This window comes from Chrysochloris asiatica, unplaced genomic scaffold (assembly GCF_000296735.1).
Source record: "Chrysochloris asiatica unplaced genomic scaffold, ChrAsi1.0 scaffold00043, whole genome shotgun sequence".
Taxonomy (NCBI): domain Eukaryota; kingdom Metazoa; phylum Chordata; class Mammalia; order Afrosoricida; family Chrysochloridae; genus Chrysochloris; species Chrysochloris asiatica.
This window is the reverse complement of record NW_006408561.1, coordinates 21,676,738-21,698,712: the sequence shown is the minus strand read 5'-3', so window position 1 is coordinate 21,698,712 and position 21,975 is coordinate 21,676,738. Positions and strand designations below refer to the sequence as shown.

The window sequence follows — 21,975 nt, the reverse complement described above, 5'->3', positions numbered from 1 at the left end:
TTATAGATTGATATCTATAGTTTCCTATTTTCAGTCTTGTAGGTTTATTTTACATTGGATACTTCTATACCTGGATTTAATACTGGGTGGCATTGCCATTTATGTCAGTCTCTGATTGTTGTTGACTGCTGTTACTGGTTCTCAGTTCAAAGGACTCATTTTGTATTTTTTGTAAATTTAGCCTGGTTATTGCAAGTTGTTTTAGTTTCAGTTTCTCTGGAAATGTTCTAAATTCACCAGCATATTTTGGGGACAGTTTTTCTGGGTATGTGATTCTTGGTTGACAGCGTCTTTCTTTCAGTTTTATATATATCTACCCATTGCTTCTTGCCTGCATGGTTTCTGCTGAGAAGTCAGAGCTTAATCTTATTACTTCTCCTTTGCAGGTACCATTTCATATTTCCTGGAATTCCTTTTAGGATTCTTTCTTTGTTTTTTTATTTTGGAACATTTAATTATTATATATCTTGGTGATTTTCTTTAAGAGTCTATCCTGTTTGAGGTTCATTCAGTTTATTAAATGCTTATCTTCTCATTTTTCATGATGTTAGGGAAATTTTCTTCCAATAATTCTTCAGCTAGCTTTTCTGAGCTTTTCTTTGTCTCTTCCTGTTCTGGAATTCTGACCAGCCTATTATTCTACTTCATGTTGTTTCATGTTAATCTTAGGCTCTCTTTATCTCTTCCGATTTTCTCATTCTTTTCTTGATTGTTCTTCTAGTTTAGTAGGATTGAGGGCTTTATCTTCAAGCTCCCTAATTCGAACTTTCATTCATTCAAATTTATTTGTTTGCCCTTTCAGTACATTGTCCATTTCTGAACTCTTAGTTGTCATCTTCTTGATTTCTGTTTGCATATTTTTTTATTGTACCCTTTATCTGTTTTGTTTTACTTTTCCTGTACTATTTTCCTGAATTCTTCCTTGTTTTCCTGGACTTTTCTGTCAAGAATTTGGAGGTATCTAAATATTCTGTTGAATTCTTTCTATAGTATTCCCAATGTCACCTTTTCCTTAAAATGTTTTCTTGCTCTGCCTCTTGGTCAATTGTTTGAGCCACTCTGTCTTGTTTCTTGTGTGAACAAAAATTCTTTGCTGCTTTCAAGACATTGTCTTTCTGTATATGTTTTAAGTTAGTGATTATATGTTGGTGTATAATTATGCACTCAACTGACTCTTAGTGGGATTGACCAGTAAGTGAACTTATGTACCAGTCTCTTTTCACTATTCATGCAGTTCAATTCAGGATGGATTTAGCTAATGTTGGTTGTTATCGTTGATCCAGCATATAGCAGCTGGTATTGACTCTTGCCCAACTTGTGGGGGATATAGAGGGTGTGGTTGTGGCTGGCTCTGTGGACATGGATGCTGTCTCCTGACAGATAACACAAGAAGAGAAAAAACACACACAAGAGATTAAGAAAACAAACAAGCAAAAAAGAAAATAGTAAAGAAAAAAAGCAGGCAGCAGCTAGAAAAAGAATATAAAATCAAAGAAAGAAAATAATGAGAGCAAAACAAAATATTCAAAAAGAAAAAATAAAAGAGTGAAAATAAAAAGAACTTAACACAATTAGGGAGAGGAATGAGTAAAAGGAAAAGAGACCAGAGTGGAGCTTTATAAAACAGAGAGGGCAGGGGTGTGCGGGGAATAGGAAGAAGAGAAAAAGAAGTAGAAACATTTGGAAAAGAGAAGCAGAAAAAAAGAAATTAAAGGTTAGGTAGAAAGAATAGAAAGCAAGAAAGAGAAAGGCAAGGAGACATAAACAAACAAAGACAATGAAAAGAAAAAACCAGGGCAAATGCCAAATCCAAAAAGGAGAAAATTCTGGGATCTCCCTGCCAGCCAAGGATCTCACATTGTAGGTAAGTAAGAAATGAGACATTAATACTCAACCCTCAGTGGGGTTCCTGTAGGGCTAGGTGTTGTTTGTTCTGGACACCCAATCTGGAAGTAATTCATGCAAACCCCAAAGCAACTGGGGAGTCAGGGTATTTCTGTCCCGGAATGCAGCCAAGAGTGAGAGTTCCTGACAATCTGTTGTTGTTATGTGCCGTGGACTTGGTTCCGACTCATAGCGACCCTGTACAGGGTTTCCGAGGCTGTAAATCTTTATGAGAGCAGAAAGCCTCATCTTTCTCCCGCGGAACAGCTGGTAGTTTTGAACTGCTGACCCTGAGGTTAGCGGCCTGATTCATAACCACTATGCTACCAGAGCTCCTGACAGTCTAGGACTGGCCAAAACAAGCTCTGCAGATCTAGAGCTGGCCACACCTGATTCCAAGTACCAGTGTTGGTGCTACTAGTTCCCCATACAGTTTGAGGCAACTCTGACAGCCCACAGAAAAGGAGTTTTATTTGTAGTATACCAAGCTGGGTGCCAGCCACAACTTTGGTCACTAAGATAATGTGGGGTACAAGAAATCATTCCACCCCTTTCTCTTCACCAATAAGTAGTATGCCTCTATGCCACCTTTGTCCTCTTGCTTTCAGAGTCACCCTCGGAAGTTCAAGATGGGCATGCCATGACTGCTCAACTGGTATAAATCCTCACTCTCCTTTCTTTGTTTCCCCACCAACCTTCCAGCTCCATACATCTGTTCAGCTGCTTCTCCTAATAACGGCTAATCCAGGCCTGACCAAGGCCAGATCTGCAGATTGGTGCAGAGTCTGCCCAATAATGCAGAGAGTTCTCCTGTCCTTTAATGGTACTCACAACTGCAGAACTCACCTCCAACCAGGAGAGTAGCAGCTTTTCTGGTGGTATCCACGGAAGGGTAACAACTTCCCCTCTGGTCACCAGGGGAATGTGGGGAACAAGAAAAGAATCATACATTTATCTCTGCCAGCCACAGGTGTGCTTCTGTAATGCCAATATGTTTTCTTGTCTCTGAAGCTGCTCACAAAAGCTCAAGATGGGCTGGGCCATATCTGGTCAGTTGGCACAGATCACCCAATCAGTCCTGGTTTTTGCCATGTCTGCTCAACTCTCTCTCCTAGTAAGCATTCTTTCTACTTCTCTATCCCTTCATCTGAAGCTCAGAGTTCCAGGACTATCCGCTGTATCTGTTTCATTTGGTTATCCATATCTTTGTTGTAGAGTCTGTACAATCTGTATGTCTTGTCTACCATCTTGCTGCCTCATGGTTGTTATCATTTTAAGTGTCACGTTCATTAAGGATACAGTTACACAGTCAATTATTGTAATCACTGTAAATATGCTATAATCCTGTACAAAGCTGAGTCGGCAAAGGTTGTGTGCTAGATATATTTATAGTAACAATAACACCAACAACAAATTTAAAAAGTAGATGCTGAGACTGCTCATGTACAACCAAAAAATCTCATTGGTTTGGAGGTTTAAGGTCATGGTTTCATGGGACATCACAGTTAATTGACCTAAATAACATATTTAGTACTTCTGTTCTATATCCTAGTTCAGTGCTTCATGCCTGGGGTCTGAAAAGATTGCATGCAAGTAGACTTCCAAAGTTCAACAATTGGTGTTTAGTCACCTGGAACAACAGAGGAAAAAGTAGAGGCTGGAATAGGAGAAAGATGTGAAATGTGTGGCTAATTGCCTCCATGAACAACTGCCAATTTTTGCCATGAGACCAGAAGAACTAAATGACTGAATATTTTCATTAAAATTTCCATAGAAAAAATCCTGATTAAAAAGGGGGAAATGCAAAACAGAATTTCAAATTCTCATGGACTCCAGACATCCTGGAGACATGAAGGTTGGATGAAACCCTGAAGTGACTGCCCTCAGATAATCTTTAAACTTTAAACCAAAAATACCCCCTGAAGTCTTTTTAAAATGAGTTTAGATTAACTATTAAAACTGTCTGCCTGGAGCATTATGTTCTTTTAAGAACTATTTTTGTTGTTGTTGTTAAGTTGGAATCAAGTCAGTTCTAAGTCATAGCAACCCTGTATTGGAGGAGCTGGTAAGTGTGAACCTTGGAACTTGCAGTTCAAACCAACCTTGCAGTCCAGTGCTTTGTCCCACAGTGCTATGCCGGAACTATCTACATGACATCAAATCGACAAGAGCAACTCATCTATGCTAATGAGGGATGAACAACTCAAAAAAGGAGGGTGAGAAAGGTTACACAACTCAAAGAATGTAATCAATGTCACTAACTAATACATGAAGAAACTATTAAATTGGTGTATGTTTTGTTGTGTACATTCTTAACAACAGCAATAAAACAAATAAAACTATTTTTAAGTGCTGTATTTCTTGACTTTTAATAATGCATAAGGCTTAAATAGAATAGTTAAATAGATTATAAAAAAGATTTCAGTTTTCATTTGTTATTTTTGTGTATTAAATCTAGATAGAGTAACTGCAACAACAACCTCAAAATTTCAGTTGTTGTTGTTGTTAAGTTCCATCAAGTTGTTTCCAACTCAAAGCAACCCTGTATAGGGTTTCCAAGAAGTGAATGATATGTTTGAACCACCAACTTTGCAATTAGCAGTCCAGTGTTTATCCTACAGTGCCACACACCAGACTCAAAATTTCAGTAGCTTAAAAAAATTAAAGTTGTTTTCTCACTCAAGCTGTAGTCCATGTGGGTGCTCCTCATTAGTTCTTCTACAATCAATAACTTGAGAATCCAACTGCTTCCATCTGTGGCTCCATCTTCCTTCAGGTTCTGAAATTCCTCTTTCTTCAGCCAACTGGTAGGAAAAGACAGTGAGGGTTCAGTGATTGGCAGAGTTTTATGGGGCCAGATCTAGAAAAAGTAAATTATCATTTACATCTGTATCCCATTGTCCAAACTCAGTCACATGGCCACACTTGACTACAAGTCTGCCAATCTGACCATGCACTCTGAAGGCAAAGTTGTAATTTTCAAAAGAATAATGCAAAAAATAGCATTGAAGTTTCTATTTCTAAATTCTATAAAATTAAAAGCTTTATCTTCTTAGAAAAATCACTTAAGGCTCTCCAAAACTCAGTGAATTGGACTGAAAATTTTGTACAGTCTCTTCTAGATATATAGCATTCAAAGAAAAGTAATTTACTACAAGTATAGTCAACCCTAATATCAGAAGCATTAAATAAACAATTTGATAATAATTTTATCACAATTTCTAATTGGGAATGACAAGACTTCCACTGATTGAAACACTATCATCAGGCACATAGATAAAAAGTTACAATTTGTACAAATCTTCCACTAGAAAGAAAACAATTACATAAACTCATACCCTGAAATATGATGTTGGTCATGTCTTCCAGCTTTATTCTGGCTACCTGAAATGAACTTAAAAATTCACCATGAAGAACCAACCCTCTTGATTTACAAGAGGGAGGCAAATTTTCTTTAATTTTTGCTATTTACATATTTTTACCCCTCTGCCTTTATTGCTTTTCTTCTGCCCTTGATGAACTATCTTACTCCTCCTGTTTCTCCCATAATCTCTCTTGCTTTACAGTTGTTCTGGACAGGTTGATTTCAGAGACAGCAAGTGACTCTTTTTACTTTGCTAACATACAAAAAGAAATTAGCATGAGTTATGATTTGTAGAGAAAATGAGCTGCCCACATACACTCTTTGCTTATGAAACTATGAACTTTAAAACTTATAAAACCTAAGGTAACAATAGAAAGTTATTAGAACTCCTAAATATATACAGCTAATTTACTAACTTCCTTTTGAATCGCAGCTAAGAAAACATCATGTACAGCAATGCACATTTAACAACAGAATACATGTAATGATTGTTTTCCCCATTATCTACACACATTCAGCTTGCCATTTATTTACAACAGAGGAATTTACACATTAGGAACAAAGCATTCAATTACAGAATACTTGTGTTTAGATCAAAAACATCATTTGAACATTACCTCCATTTTTAGTACAAACTGGGTTATTACAAGCTGCAATCCCTTTTCTGGTATCTCCCTCTATTTATTTTCAAACCCAAGAAAAATTTTTTATCTTAAGGTCTACAATTACTGCAAAATATGCTCGATTTAAAAAAAGTCTTCAGCAATGAGTTGCTTGGTCTGGAGTCAGAGGGTCATAGTCTTAGGGGAAATCACAGTCAATTGGTATAAAAGTCTACATAAAAAAAATATTTTATATCCTACTTTGGCAAGTAGCTACTGAGATCTTAAAAACTCATGAGCAACCATCTAAGATTAAATTATTGGGCTCTCCATGTGTGGAAGAAAGAAGAGTAATGAAAATTGAAGATGCTTCAAATCAACTGTTCAATGGACTAATGGAACCCGGGAACATCAGTCACTACAACTCTGAGACCAGATGAACTTGATGGTGCCCAGCTACCACTACCAAGTGCTCTGAAAGGTATAACATTATAAGGTCCCTGATAGAGTAAGAGAAAATGTGGAATAAAATTCAAAATTATACTTTAAAAAACAACAACAGACTATGTCTACTGGTCAGAAAAGACTAGAAGAACCAGAGACTAGCCCTTGGCCACTCTTTTAGGTCTGGAACAAAACTCACCCTTGTGGCCCAATTTTCAGCCAAGCAGTAGATAGGTCTATAGGGGAAATAACAACACTAGTAAAGTATGCTACCATGGAATGGCCAAACATTCAAGAACAAAAGGGCAACATTTACCCAAGGACAAAGTTCAGAAAGTTTAGGAAGGAAGGTGGAATGGAAGTAAGAACCACATGGAGTAAGTGGGATAACTGCTGTTACATGGACAGGATTGCAATCATTGAGATGAAAGTAAGTATCTGATTTGTTGAATGTAAATTTGATGATCTTTTCTGTAAACCTTCACTCAATTCACAGTAAAAATAAGTTTTAAAAGCCTTCAGTACAATTTTCCAGTTTGTACATATTAGAACATATTTTACTTTTCATAACAATCAAGCTCAATTTTAAATCACATGACTGCTGTCACAAAGTAGTAGCTTATATTTTGTTGTCTAAACAAAAATCAAAAGGCAGTTGTTTAAACAGAACAGAAGAATACTGAATGGTTCACAATCATGAAAGGTGTGTACTACAGTTGTATCCTTTCACCATACTTATTCAATCTGTATGTTGAACAAATAATCCAATAAACTGGATCATATGTAGAAGAATGTAGCATCAGAATTGGAAGAAGACACATTAACAACCTATGATATGCAAATGACACAACCTTGCTTGCTGGAAGGCAAATAGGACTTGAAGCAATTACTGATGAAGGTCAAAGTTTACCACCTTCACTTCAGTGTGGATTGCACCTCAAATTAGAAAAAAAAAAAAAAAGTGGAAATCTTCACAGCGTGACCAATAAATAATATCATGATAAATGGAGAAAAGATTGAAACTGTCAAAGACTTCATTTTGCTTAGATCTACAATTAATGCTCAAGGAAGCAGCAATCAAGAAAATAAAAGACGTATTTCACTAGTCACATTCACTGCACATGCACAGAACCTCTCTAAAGTGTTAAAGAGCAAAAATATCACTTTGAAGATTAAGGTGCACCTGACCAAAGCCATAGTATTTTCAATTATCTCATAAGCATATGAAAGCTGGACAATCAATAAAAAAGACAGAAGAGAAATTGATATGTTTGAATTAGGGTGTTGGCAAAGAATATTGAAAGTACCATAGACTGCCAGATGAACAAAACAATCTGTCTTGGAAGAAATGTATCCAGAATGCTCCTTATAAGCCTGGATGGTGAGACTTAATCTCTCATACTTTGGACATGTTATCAGGAGGGACCAGTTCCTGGTGATGGACATTATGCTTGGAAAAGTGGAGGGTCATCAAAAAAGAGGAAGACATCCAAAGCACTGTGGCACAGTGGCCACAACAATGGACTCAGTTCTAACAATTGTGAGGATGGCACAGAACCAGACAGTATTTCTTTCTTTTGTGCATAGTTGTTGTTGTTATGTACCGTGGAGTCAGTTCCAACTCATAGCGACCCTGTACAGGGTTTCCGAGGCTATAAATCTTTATGGAAGTAGAAAGCCTCATCTTTCTCCTGCGGAACAGCTGGTAGTTTTGAACTGCTGACCTTGCGGTTCGCAGCCTGATTCATAACCACTACGCTACCAGAGCTCCTTGGCTATGAATTGTAACTGACTCCATAGCATCTGACAACAACAAACTAAAATCATTTTAAAATCCTACTTTTAAATAAAGTCGTATTTGTTCTAGATTTTTAGTTATTCAATAATACACCAATAAAGTTTCAAAAATATATTTATATGGCATGACTCCATTCTTTTACAAGAGCAATGTGAAGTAAATCTAAAACTTCAAGATTGTCTATCTCTATATGAATAGAAAACATTAGAAAAAAAATAGTAAAATGTTGTGATATTTCTTTTTAGAGAATAATAATTTCCTTTGATAAAGCATCTCCTTGGATAATTTAATTCTTATTCATACATATGTGATCTGCCTTAGCCACCATAGGATGAATAATAGAACACACAAAAGAACCTCTAGCTATTGATCCTGAGTCCAGGAGAGGGCATCTACACATACCCTCCTGAGTAGAAAGTTGTGAAGTCCCAAATGCAGTGACTTGACCATATAGCCAAGAGCACAAATCCTTAAATAAGTAAATCAAGCCTCCACATGAAAACCACACTTCTGCTACTTGCAGAGAAGTTGGGCATGAGTCTTAACCATCCCCACTAGGAGATGATTAGGAGAACTATGCTGCCAGCAGTCATCAATGCTACCAGCAGTTACGGGGGGGGGGGGCAATGAGTGAATAGGAATAGGGTGTTTTCTTCCGTTCTGGTCTTGGTGTTAACTGCTTGGTGTTGAGTCAGTTCTGACTCCTAGCAACCCTGCACAAGGGTTTCCATGAACCGTTGACCTTGTGGTTAACAGCCTTAGTGCTAGCCTACAGCGTCACTCATGTCTTAATGAAAGCAAACTAGAGGCTCAATACCTTCACTAAAATTTTTGGCCTAGAACGTGAAGCAAAATATCCTCTGCCAAAATACTCATAGAGACGGTTAGAAAAGGTATTTAATTGTAAGGACCCAAAAGCTTACAAAAGGAGGGAATGTCAGATCATGACCTTAGAGCTGATTTTAGCCTTAAGAGCGTGAAGTCTAAAATTACTTTCCTACACATCACATGTCTCCTCAGGCATCTAGGGGCTGCTACTACTCATGTGCTTACTCTAGACAAGCCATCACAGGATTGGTTCTAGCAGGGACCATGGGGAAGCCTCATACTAAAGAAATTATTTCTCTGACTCAGTATAAAGGATCTGTATTTTGAAGAGTACCAGTACCCTGTGCCCAAACATCTCATTTGAGTTCTCCATTCACACTTGTAAACCTCAGGCCTACTGCCTACATTAGCCTTCTTACCCCTCCAAAGCTCACAGGGCAGGACTCAGGATCCAAGCCATTCCTCACACTCATAATCTACTGGTAACTGCATCTTAGTGCAGGCTCTGGGTTTGGTCCTACAGCTATATTCTTTGCTCTCCTTGAAGTTTCTTGTGGGCAATGTTAATTCTGTCATTCAATCAGAAATTTGCCCCACCACTAATTTTCACATAGTGTGCCCATCCCTCAGAAAAGGAGGACATTTACTTCCAGTAAATTCTTATAAAGCTACTGTTTATAGACAATAATAGATAATCAGAGAGTTTATCTGAAGTCACTGAAGAATGGAATAGAAAATGAATAAATTCAGTTAGGTTTCACAAAGTAAAATCATTTCCTTATTGCTTTTAATATTGATAGGAAACTTGTTTAGAAAATACTGAGCAGGAAGTAACATAATATGCTGTTTGTTAAATTACTTTTTTTCTCTGTTGGAAAACTCAAATCAATTATTTTTCCTTATTGATTCTTGGCACTCTTAGTTTTCAGAAATAAATTTTATTCCTATAAGTAAATACAGATTTTTTTAAAGATGCTTTTATGCCATCTTCAGAAGAAAAGAGATGGCGATAGACACTTCCACTTTTCTATTCAACATTCAAGTCTCATTAGAAGGAAAGGTTTGTGGGAAAGGAATAAAGTTCTTTTAAAACTTCACAAAACTTTCTTTTGGGTCTGTTACAAATGATAATGGCCCTATTTAAGGCAGGAAGCTTAGGGTGATGACAGGGCATTATCAAGAGTGTTACATGAGCAAAGATAATTTAAAGAAATTCTTAAATAGCTGAATCCATTTTAAATGGCTCTTGTGATCTGGAGGGAAAGGAAGCTTTGCTGAGAGGAAGTTGAGAAAGATTTTTCTTATTCCAAAAGACTTTCCCAGGTATTAGAAGAAGAAGTTGGGGGGGGAGGGGAGGGTGTCTAGCTTGTCATGTTATTTATAGAAAAGACTTATATCTGGATATTTCAACTAGGTCTTTTTAAAGAAAACTCTCTCTACAAATTACTCACCAATGCCTGTTCATGGGTAAGTTAATTATAATGTTAGACTAAAATAAATTTGATTTCTAAAATCAAGTAAAAATGACACCTTTAGAAAATAGAATTTTTATTTTTATCTTAAGGCAAGCTCAGTTTGGAGAAGACTGTTTACTAGTTTTCTTCATTTAATTGGTTTTCTTAATATGAAATAATATTTCCAGAACTAATTAAAGTTTCTTTCTAATGAATAGTCAAGACCAAAAAATGTTATCTTTGGTATACAGTATACAAATTTTTTAAATCATCCATAAAGGTAATTATATTTTATGCATTCTTAGAAAGTCATATATTGTTACTGAGCCTAAATGGGTTGCTTGCTTCCTCTCAGGCCATGATTGAAGAAGCTATCACCAGAGCTGAATCCTTCTCAGTGATGTATACACCATTTGCAACAAAAATCAGAGCTGATAAGATAGAAAAAGTAAAAGAGGTTTTCACAAAAACTCACCCTGCATATGTGGATTATATCTACACAGGTAAAATTCAATATCCTTACACTATCAGCTGATACTTGTTTCCATTTTAAAAATCCAGGATCCTTTTGGGTTTGTTTAATATTTCCTTTTAGAGGTATCCTGTTTTAATTTGATAAATCGAGATGGGAAGTTATTCTTAACGTTTTAACTAGCACTAGCTCTATATTGTTGTTGTTAAGTGCAGTCGAGTTGGCTCTTACTCACAGCGACCCTGTGTAGGGTTTCTGAGGAACAGCTTGTGAGTTTGAACTGCCAATCTTGCAATTTAAATCGACCTCGGGGTCCAGTGCTTTATTCCACAGCACCACATCAGGATTCTAGAACTTAGTGTGGACACTCAATCAGCAGAGACACTACAACCCAGAACTCCTGGACTTAAGGGTTCCTCCAGTCTCAGCCTCCCAAGTAGCTGGAACTACATGGCTAGTACAATATTCTTTGTGCTTTCATGTTCCTATATTCCTATAAGAGGAAGCGGTAAAACTCTTTAAGTTTTAAAGAAACAAAAAGGAAGGAAGGATGTTTAATTACCTAGTCTGCTATAACAGACATACTATAAGTAGATGGCTTACATAAATAGAATTTATTTCACACAGTTTAGGAGGTTAGAAGTCTGAATTCAGAGTGCTGACTCAAGTGCAAGCCTTTCTCTCCCTGTCATCTTTGGAGGAATGTTCTTGTCTTTTCACTTTCTACTTCCTAATTCCTTGGAGCTCTCCATGTGTTTTGGTATCTCATTTACCTTATCTCTCTTTGCTCATTTATTTAATCTATTTTATATCGCCAAAGAGATTGACCCAAGATACATCCGACACTAATCCTGCCTCATGGGCAAAGATAACCCATTCCCAAATGGAATTATAACCACAAGCAGAGATGTTCGAATTTACAACACATATTTTCAGGGAATGTAATTTTTTCCATAACAAATAGATCATTCCATATTTCTTTATACTCATCATCAGTCAAACAGATAATTACAGTAATCTCCTAAAGATGGACTTTGTTCCAATGCCTGATATTTCAGCTTTCCTTCTGGTGGCTCAGTGGTTAAGTGCTTTGCTGATAACCAAAAGCTTGGTGGTTCCAACCCACCAGTGGCAGCACAGAAGAACTACCTGACAGGGAGAAGGGGACAATTCTTCTCTGTCCTATGGGGCTGTTATGAGTTGGAACTGACTCAACAGCAATGGATTTGGAACTGTAGGGGCGCATTTTTTGTTTGTTTTTTCCACCATATATGAGGGACTTCCAAAAATTCATGGAAAAATAGAATTAAAAGTTAATGGAATTTTTCCATGAACTTTTGGAAGCGCCCTCATATTTCACACATCAAACTTTTTTTTCGTATGCTCTTGGATCATTGGGATTCAAATGAAATAGTCAAGGGTACCATAGGCAATCCTTACTTATATTATACTTTCTTCTTTTTGTTTTTGGAAATCATTTCTTCTCAAGGATTCATTAGAAACATTTTTTTTAAATCAACTCTATGCCACGTAATGAGCCCTGGTGGCACATTGGTTAAGCATTCTGCTACTAATTTAAAGGTCTGTGGTTGAAACTTACCGACTGCTCCACAGGAGAAAGATTAGGCAATCTGCTTCCATCATGTTATAAGCTTGAAAACCTGTGGGCAAGCTGTGCTCTGTTCTATGAGTCAAAATTAACTCAATGACTATGAGTTTGGTTTATGGGATGTACAAAGTGCTACTCTGAATTGTGAAGAGGATTTGGTGATGCCAAATTAAGAGCCATTCAACAATGACTAGCATGTTCAGCAAAATCTCTAAATATACACTTCTAATACCACATTCTCCTTGCTAGGCCTTCTCATTCCTTTTCTCGAAGCTTAGGGGCCAGATCACTGATTTATATGATTAATAATGTATACTTTTATTGACCACTTGTAAGGTTCCAGGCACTCTACATCCATTATCTCTTGAGATTCCAGTAATTTATGAGAGACCTAAGTGATTCTTATTTAGAGACAAGAAAACGAATTATCTGGAAAAAAACAAATCACTTTTCTGAAGATACTCAGAAAATCAGTAGTAGCAGGACTGGAACTGACTTTGAATCCATGTCTTTGCCACTGAACTACATTACTTCCTTGTGATAAAAGTAGAGCTATTACAGAAACATTAAATTCAGGTCCTGTAGATTCCTTATTTTCCTCTTGTGTGCTTCAAGTACTTCAGAGATGTGCTAACTAGTGATGCAACCATAGTAAATTCCTGAGGTAAAATTGAAATTTAGGACAGAGGAAGGGAAGAAAAGAAAGCTAATGCATACCATAATGACCAGTGATGCACGTTTACTTAGACTGAGCATTCTATAAGTCAGTAGGTAATAATATCTCAGCACTCACATTATTTTTCATTATTCATTATTTCTGTATAAGTATTTTGAGGAGTTTTGGTTTTGTTTTTGGTGGAAGGAGACTTTGTTGCTCTTGTTAAATGCCATCGAGTTGGTTCCAATTCATAGCAACCGTGTATAGGTTTTCTGAGGAGCAGCTGGTGGATTTTAAGCACTGAACTACCTACCTTGTAGTTCACAGTCCAGTACTTATCATACATGGCTAATAACTCATAAAAGTCAAGCTTGTCTAGTGTGGTGGGAAAATGAGTCAAATTCCCTGCATCCATTTCTACTCTTACATCCATTGGTAATATAGAGAGATTCATTGGGGAGATTACCAGTTTGCCAGTTCCTCTACTAATAGAATAAATTTAGTTTTATTTAACCTACTTCATAGGGAAGTCATGAAGATTAATTAATACTTAGGAAGCACTGTTTTCACTGAGAGTTTAAAAAACAATAAAAACATTAATGAGCCAGATTCATGTCTCATGGAACTCCATCAAACTTGTTATCAAGATGAATTATGATCTGTTGGCAAGACGATTCATGCTAAAGGATCTTATACTTTGGAAGGGAAGATAATTATAAGTTACTAATGATTGTTTCTATTATTTTATAATTACTAATTGCTGGAGTATGACAGTGCTATATGAGAGGAAAGGCACAGTTTCAGAAGAGGGAGGGAAGGTAGAGAAGCAGTCTTGAATAATTAAATTTCTTGGGAACTGGTAAGGTTCTTTGCTCTGTGGAACCTTGTGCTAAAAGGCTATCACACTGATGACATTATTTGCCTCTGTTTGGAATGACTAAAAGGTCTTCCCCAAAGCCATTGCTAAGATGATGAAGAAACCACTATTACTAGCTGTATGTGCAGAATCATAGAGATATAAATTATTTTTCTCATCCAGACCCAAGGTGTGTAGGACACCTGCATGGGTAAAGGGAAAATCAAGCATTATCTTTAACATTTTAACATATCTGTCAGTTGCAAAGTGTAGATCAGCACAGGCAATGGTAGTGAGAGAGGGTAGCTAGAAGGTGCTATGGATTAAACAGATTCCTAAAAAAACATGATTTGAAATCCTAACTTTTCTACTTGTATATATGGACCAGTCTGAAAATAGGGTGTGTTTTTGTTGTTGTTGTTGTTCTTGAGGTCATATCAGAGTAGGGAAGGGTCCTAAAACTAGTAATTTCTGAGTTTTTAAGATAGAAAAATAGACACTGAGATACAGGGGCAAGACAGATGGCAAGGAACAGAACATGGAGGAATGCCAAGGAACTCCCAGGGTAACTGACAAAGAAGGACCTCCCCCTACAGCCAAGCCCTGAATTCAGACTGTTAGTCTACAGAATGGTTAGAAAATAAATCTCTGTTCTTTAAAGTCACCCACTTGTGGTAATTCTGTTATGACAGCACTAGGTAATTAACACATGCAGTTATAGAGAAAGGCAGGGATGCAGCCTAGAAGAATGGTGGTGATTATATGCTGTGGAGTAGGTTCCAGCTCATGGTGACCCTGTACAGGGTTTCTGAGATTGTACATCTTTACGGGAGTAGAAAGCCTCATCTTTCTCCCTGGTAGTTTTGAACTGCTGACCCTGAGGATAGCAGACTGATTCGTAACCACTAAGCTACCAGAGCTCCTTAGTAGCTCAAAATACCAACAGAGCAGGAAGGAGTCTTCACATCAAGTATCAATCCTATCCCCTCCGTGTACAGAGTAGATAGTGATGGGCAACTTAGGCATTGGCTACCTAAAACGAGGGTGATAAAGGCACGAAGTGACTGGCTTACAAGTTTTCTAGAGGGAGTTCAGTTTAAGAGTGAAAAGAGATGGGGATAATATTCTTATGATTCAATAGTGAGTAATTGTTATCATGACTAATTGTGGCAGTCACAAATGTAAAGGTAGAAGTTTTGTAACAAAAGTGGGGGAGTAGTTAATCTACAGTCCAGAAACAGAGGACCTTAGGACCATCAAGGGAGAAGAGCACAAGCTGAATGTGGGACCCTATCCAGAGAAGTAGAAATACCAGAGATGGAGGCAGAGATGAGTACATGGAGAGAGGGAGCACTCTAGACTCAAGGAAAGAGAGGGATTGGGTGCTGGTGACCAGGAGGCAGGCTTGCAGAATGTGCCCTTTGGTTGTTTAAATTACTATATATCCCTGAATGTTTCTGTGTACATCCCCTCCACCACCGCCTCCCCGCCGCCCAAAAAAAAAAGAAAGAAAGAAAAGAAACAGGGAATGGAAGCAAATACTGTTGAATGATGATACACGGACAAGATTGTAATCATTGCAATGAAACGATGATGTAAAGCCGATGTTCCCCCATGTAAACTATCACTCAGTCCACAATAAAAACCTACACACACACACACACACACACACACACAAAGATGCCTTGGGAGGCTCTAATATAGGTACTAGCATATGAGAGTGTGGGACTAATAGAAAGCTTTTGTGAGGAAGTGACTTATAAACTATGATTAAGGTGATTAAGAGTTAACATTAAAAATGGGAATAGAGAACTCTGGACAGATTTCCTGGCAGAAATAACAGCTATAAACCACAATCTTTCTGTATGAATCAATATAAACCTGAGAATGAGCCCAGCAGCTTTTTTAAACTAGGTTCCCATCTATCTAACACCTTCTCCTCCTACCTTGTAGTCCACCACCCTTCTACTATCCCCTCCTCTTCCACACAAAAACAAAACAAAACAACAACAAAAAAAACTTGTTCCTAAAAAAGCATCAGATTGTGATCTTATTAACATTTTAGGGTGAATATTGGGCTATAATTTTTCCTCTCTCCCAAAGAATATTTTCAATTAAAGCCTAAATGAATGGAAAGCTAACTGTTATTAAAAGAAGGATGGAGACCAAAGCAGATGGTAGAGGCATTTGGAAATAGAGCTCTTTTACTGAATGTGCCAAACAACCGCTTACCAAACGATTTTCTGTTTTTCCAAAATAGAATTTTTTTTCCCAACCTCTTATACAGTTAGTTGAGGCTTTGTGACTATGTAACTACCAATGACATGTGGACAGAAATAATGCATGTCCCTTCCAGGGCTGGCCTATAAAACCCTCCCATACTCCAAACTCTCTTCCCCCATCACTGACTGGGTGGAGAGGAGCATGGACCTAGACAGAGGATGAATGGTCCTGAATGAGCATGTTAGAGGTCACCCATTGATTACCAACACTGAATTATTTACATTACCAAAACCAAAATTCTTGTGTCACTAAGATTTGGGAATGCTTCAAGTAGTTTTAGCTAATACACTGAGCTGCCTTATATCATAGCAAGTAGGCAGCTTCCTACTCCATTTACCCTTGCATAATCTCTTGCTAACAAAATGATTGAATAAACACTGTTCTGTATGCAATCATTCCCATCCTCAAAAATATTGAGTTAGTACACATTTTCTTCAACTTTACACTCATCTACTCTTTCATAGGAGTCCTGGTGTGGCACTGTGGGTTAATGCGCCAGACTGCAAAGCCATTTGAACTGCAGGGTAGGCAGTTCAAGCTCACCAGCTGCTCCTCGGAAACTCTATACAGGGTCGCTATGGGTCAGAACCGACCCGACGGCACTTCACAACAACAACAACTCTTTCTTAGATAAATACAGGTGGATGCTCTCATATACACATTTGTACCCACCCATAAAAAGATAACTTTTGTGGGGAGGTACTTGTATGCTATGAAAGTCAGAACATAACTGTTGTTATTATTAAGCACCATTGAGTCGATTTTTCATTTAGCAGTCCAGTGCCTAGCCTACATTCTCACACCAGGATTCTATGTACCTTATAATTGCATTCAAAATAATTTCTAAATTATAAAGCTCATATGAATCAACTATCCACAAATGAAGGTCATTGAAATCTGTATCTCAGAAATCTTGGATGATGCATCTATCTTTCAAAGTTTTGCTGGAGAAGTAGTTATTATCATTAAAACTTGGAGACTAACACTTTTAATTCTCCCAGTGGGGGCTGGCACACAAATCTCCAACTCAGAAACTCTGCCCAACTTCAGGTCACCTTCACCAAGCCCAGAGAGTACTGAGTTCATTACTCTCTGGTCATGTGACAGTGCAGTGAGCCCAGCAATATCTGGCAGAGTTATGGCGATAAACCGGGAGAGTATTCACAATAAGACACTCCCCCTCAAGGCAATGTGTCCCCGATTCACAGTAACCCTTGTCAGTGACTTCCACATGGAAAACAGATTGGGGATGGGGGTGGGGGGTGGGAGTATTAAAACAAAGTTATTTTTGTATGTATATAGGTCTAGATTTTTTATTATTTTTATTGAATGAACTAACTAAATCAGTAGTTAGTTAGTACTACTAGTAGTTAGCTAATGTACTTGTACATTATGGCAACTATCAACTCACCACCTTCAATCACAGGCAAAATGCTATATACTGGCCTTATAGCTTCTGCAAAACTGATGAAGAAGGTTTAGAATTCAAATCTGCCTTATAGGATAACCAGGTTTATTCATGCTTTTCTATTTCTAGGATATAGTTAGACCCACTGAAATCTTAAAGTCATATTATAATTATAATAGAGCTGTATTATGTTTCTTAGGAGAAAAATATACTGATTCTTTAGTAATGTAGCTATCCATTTTTCTTATTTAAGGAAAAATCTAGTTTGATTCATGCAGAGTAGTCAGGGTATATAAAACAAATAATAACTCACCAGTGCCAGAATTATTATGTTTTCATTTATAAAGATTTTACTTGAGATTTTTATTCATATATTCCAATGAAATAATGCAATTCTGCATAGTTCTTATTCTTGGATGGTTGTATTTTAATAATAATAAACTAATACAATAAGCATATCCTGTCTCCTCTTGATGAAAAAATCAAGATTTATTTACTAAATAAATAAATATTCAGTAATGGATCTGTGCTTAGTAATGTTTAATAGAAAAGTTTTCTGGTTCAGATATCAATTACTTTAACGCTTAGGTGGATAGAGTCATATTTTGTCTTTCCAATGCAATTTAACTCCCAAGAATAAATATGTATGTTCAGAGGAATAATATATTGTTTTAAAATAGACCTTTAAAAATGGCTTTCCATTGAAATTTATAAGCTTGCTCTTGTTCAGTCATCATTTACCAGTAAAGATAATACATTCTTATGTTCTCTAAAGCATAAAGTTAAAATTCCTCATTTTATTCTTTTTTTCTTAAAATGAATATAATTTTATCATGATCAAAAGTGTTCAACATCAGACTATTTTCCTCTTTGTAACAAGCATTCTCAAATAGAAAAGATTACAGAATTAAAGAACTTGCATCCACAATATTGTTATCAAAGTATTGCGACCAGGTTGCTTATAAAGATGATAAATCAAATCATAGTGTGCCACAGAATTCTTGTTGGTATCAGAGAACCATTGCCAAAGTAAAGATGAATCCCTCATAGATGGAGCAAAAGCCCCTTTTCTTTTGTATTAAAATAATGGTTTTCCCCATGGGAATATATGGTGTTCTGGCATTTCCCTAATGGAAATAACATCTCTCAGGCAGCAGTTCATCCTTTCTTTCCAGATATAGGTTGCAGCACTATTTGTCGCTGGTCCTTATCGTCTTCCACCTCCTGCCTTCTATGATCACATTTCTCCTAGACTCTGAAATCCTATTTATAGTACTTTTAAATGTGATGTGACTGAAGACAAGGTTGCCTTTAGAGAGACACCAGTCAATGGGGTGCAAATAGTTAATGTGCTCAGTTACTAACAGAAAAGTTAGAGGTTTGAGTCCACCCAGCGGTACCTTGGAAGAAAAGTCTAGTTATCTTCTGAAAAGTCTGTCATTGAAAACCCTATGGAGCACAGTTGTATTCTTATACACATGGGGTCACCATGAGTCAAAGTCAACTTGACAGCAACCGGAAAACATAAAATTTTGTTGTAGCTCTCAAGGAGAAAAAAAGTATATTGGGATGGTTGGAATGTGGTACACAGCAGGGAGCAGGTATGTTGTTGAATGCAGTTGAGTCAGTGACTCTGTATAGGCTTTGTGAAGCTGTAGATCTACTGGAGTACAGAGCTTCATCTTTCTTCCACAGAGTAACCTCCAACCACTGGCATTGTAATTTGCAGTCCTGTGCTTATCCTGCTGAGTCACCACACTCCCAATATATCCATGATGCTTAGGAAATCCTTGAAAAACACACACGTACACTTACTTGGCATTTTCCTTCAAAGTCTCTTTTCCCACTCTAAACTTAGAAAGAAAAAGAAATAAAAACAGTTGCCATTGAGTTCATTCCAACTCATGGAGATCGCATACAGTGTGCAGAATAGAGCTAACCATAACGTTTTCAAGGCTGTGACCTTTCAGAAGCAGTTTGCCAGTCCTGTATTCCAGGGCACCTCTGGGTGGGTTTGCAGAGCCAATTTTTCAGTTTGTAGTCAAGCACATAACCATTTGCACTACTAGCTAGGAACTATTACTCTCCAGATGCTCCCCTAAATTCAGTTCCTCATGAATAGATTAGCTTCCTATCCAGTACAAATCTTGGTAGTCTCACTACTTTCTCAGGTTCTTACCCATAACCCATGACCCCCAGCTGCATAATAAAGTCCCATGACCACTTCAGAATGCAGCTGGTAAGGAAGCAGTGAGAGGAATACTCATCAGCTGACATTTTCTTTTTCCTGACGCATTTATTTATGCTGTCTAATTTAACATCTCAGCAATATTACAGTTAATCATTAGGTACTGTCATCTAATAAATCATGCAGTTGAGCATTAAAATCCCTGAAGATTAAGCTTCCAATCATATAAAACAACGTCTCTACTTTCTCAACTTTGAATTCCACAAGTCAATTTTGCACAGAATTTAAAGTGTCTATTTTGTGGTGTTAATATTTTTCACTGAGTTTTGCATCTCTAGCATTTAAGTTCTCTTTATTTCCCCTTGAATGCTTTGTCACAGTTAGCCTTTATCTATGGACAGGAGCATGTCTTGATGATCCTGTGATCCACAGAGAATCATTAAATGGAGTCCTATGAAGTTCTTTGTGTTTTTTTTGTTTTTGCTTTTTAAAAACAAAAAAACAAAAAAAACATTTTATTGCAAAATGTTATTTATATAAGCAAGGCATAACACAAATGTACAGCTTAATTATTATAGAACAAACATCAAGTAAATAAAAACAAAATATTGTCAGCTCCTCAGAAACTCTCAAATTGCCCTTCCCAATTCCAAACCACTCCCTACACCTGATCAATTTAGAATAATTATTCCCTTACTTTTCTCTGTAGTATTATCACCGGACTGTGTAGCACTGTGGGCTAATGTGCTGGGCTGCAAAGTTGTCTGAACCACAAGATCGGTGTTTCAAGCTCCCTAGCCGCTCATTGGAAACCCTATACAGGGTCACTATGGGTCAGAACTGATTCAACAACACTTAACAACAACAATATACATCCTTAAACCCTAGATTTTGATTTGCCTACTTTAGAACATTATAAATATGAATTCTTAAGAGCTTGTATCTGACTTATTTTGCTCAAAATTAGAATTAAAAAATTCACACTTTTTACAAATATCATTGTTGTGTTGTTATTAGCTGTCTGTCATAGAGTAGATGCTGACTTACAACGATACTAAGTGCAGATTAGGGACTGCTCTGTGCTGTTTTCAAGGGTGTGACCTTTTAGAAACAGATTGCCAGGACTGTCTTCTGAGGCACCTCTGGGGGTTTCAAACTGCCAACATTTTGACTAAGAGTTAAGTGCTTAACTATTTGTGCTGCCCTCCTACTGTCACCGATTGCCAAAGAGTCCATTCCAATTCATAGGGACCCTATACTGGGTTTCCTAGACTATACATTTTTGTTAAGTGTAGACTGCCTCATCTTTCACTCAAGGTGCCGCTGGTGAATTTGAACTGCCAGCCTTGTAGTTAAAAGCCCAGCATCTAATCCACAGTGCCAACAGGGCTCCATGAAGTCTACAAATAGCACTAGTTGGTTTATCTTCATTCCATTATTTTAAATGAATATTCCAGAATTTGTGTACATAGTCTACTGATAATGAACACTTGAGTTGGTTTTAGTTTGTAGTTATTACAGGCAATGATATTATTAGCATTCTTGTTTGTATTTCCTATTATAAATGTGCATATATTTTGGGGGCAATATATATCTGGAATTAAAATTTGGGGTCGGAACTGACTCGACGGCACTTCACAACAACAACAACAAACATATATATATATATATATCTGGTAGCGTAGTGGTTATGAATCGGGCTGCTAACCTCACAGTCAGCAGTTTGAAATTACCAGTTGTTCTGTGGAAGAAAGATGAGGCTCTCTGCTCCCATAAAGAGTTACAGCCTCGGAAACCCTGTACAGGGTTGCTATGGGTCAGAACTGACTTGACAGCACTTCACAACAACAACAACAAATATATATATATATACCCAAATTCTAATTCCAGATATATACTTCCCCAAAAATACATGCACATTTGCAACAGGAAATACAAACAGGAATGCTAATAATCCTGGTGTGGTGCTGTGGGTTAATGTGCCAGACTGCAAAGCCATTTGAATTGCACGGTCAGAAGTTCAAGCTCACAAGCTGCTCCTCAGCAACCCTATACAGGGTTGCTATGGGTCAGAACCAACTCGACAGCACTTTACAACAACAACATATATATGTGTGTGTGTGTGTG

At 37.2% G+C, this 21,975-nt stretch overlaps 1 protein-coding gene across 1 annotated transcript in view; it reads left to right on the top strand.

Annotated features, from left to right (window-relative positions):
• Positions 1 to 21,975, top strand: part of SPATA16 (spermatogenesis associated 16) — a 398,638-nt gene that overhangs the window by 268,375 nt on the left and 108,288 nt on the right. Inside the window, exon 5 of the mRNA XM_006861849.1 lies at positions 10,730 to 10,877. Coding sequence (XP_006861911.1) covers positions 10,730 to 10,877 — 148 coding nt within the window. The remainder of the gene's footprint in view (positions 1 to 10,729; positions 10,878 to 21,975) is intronic.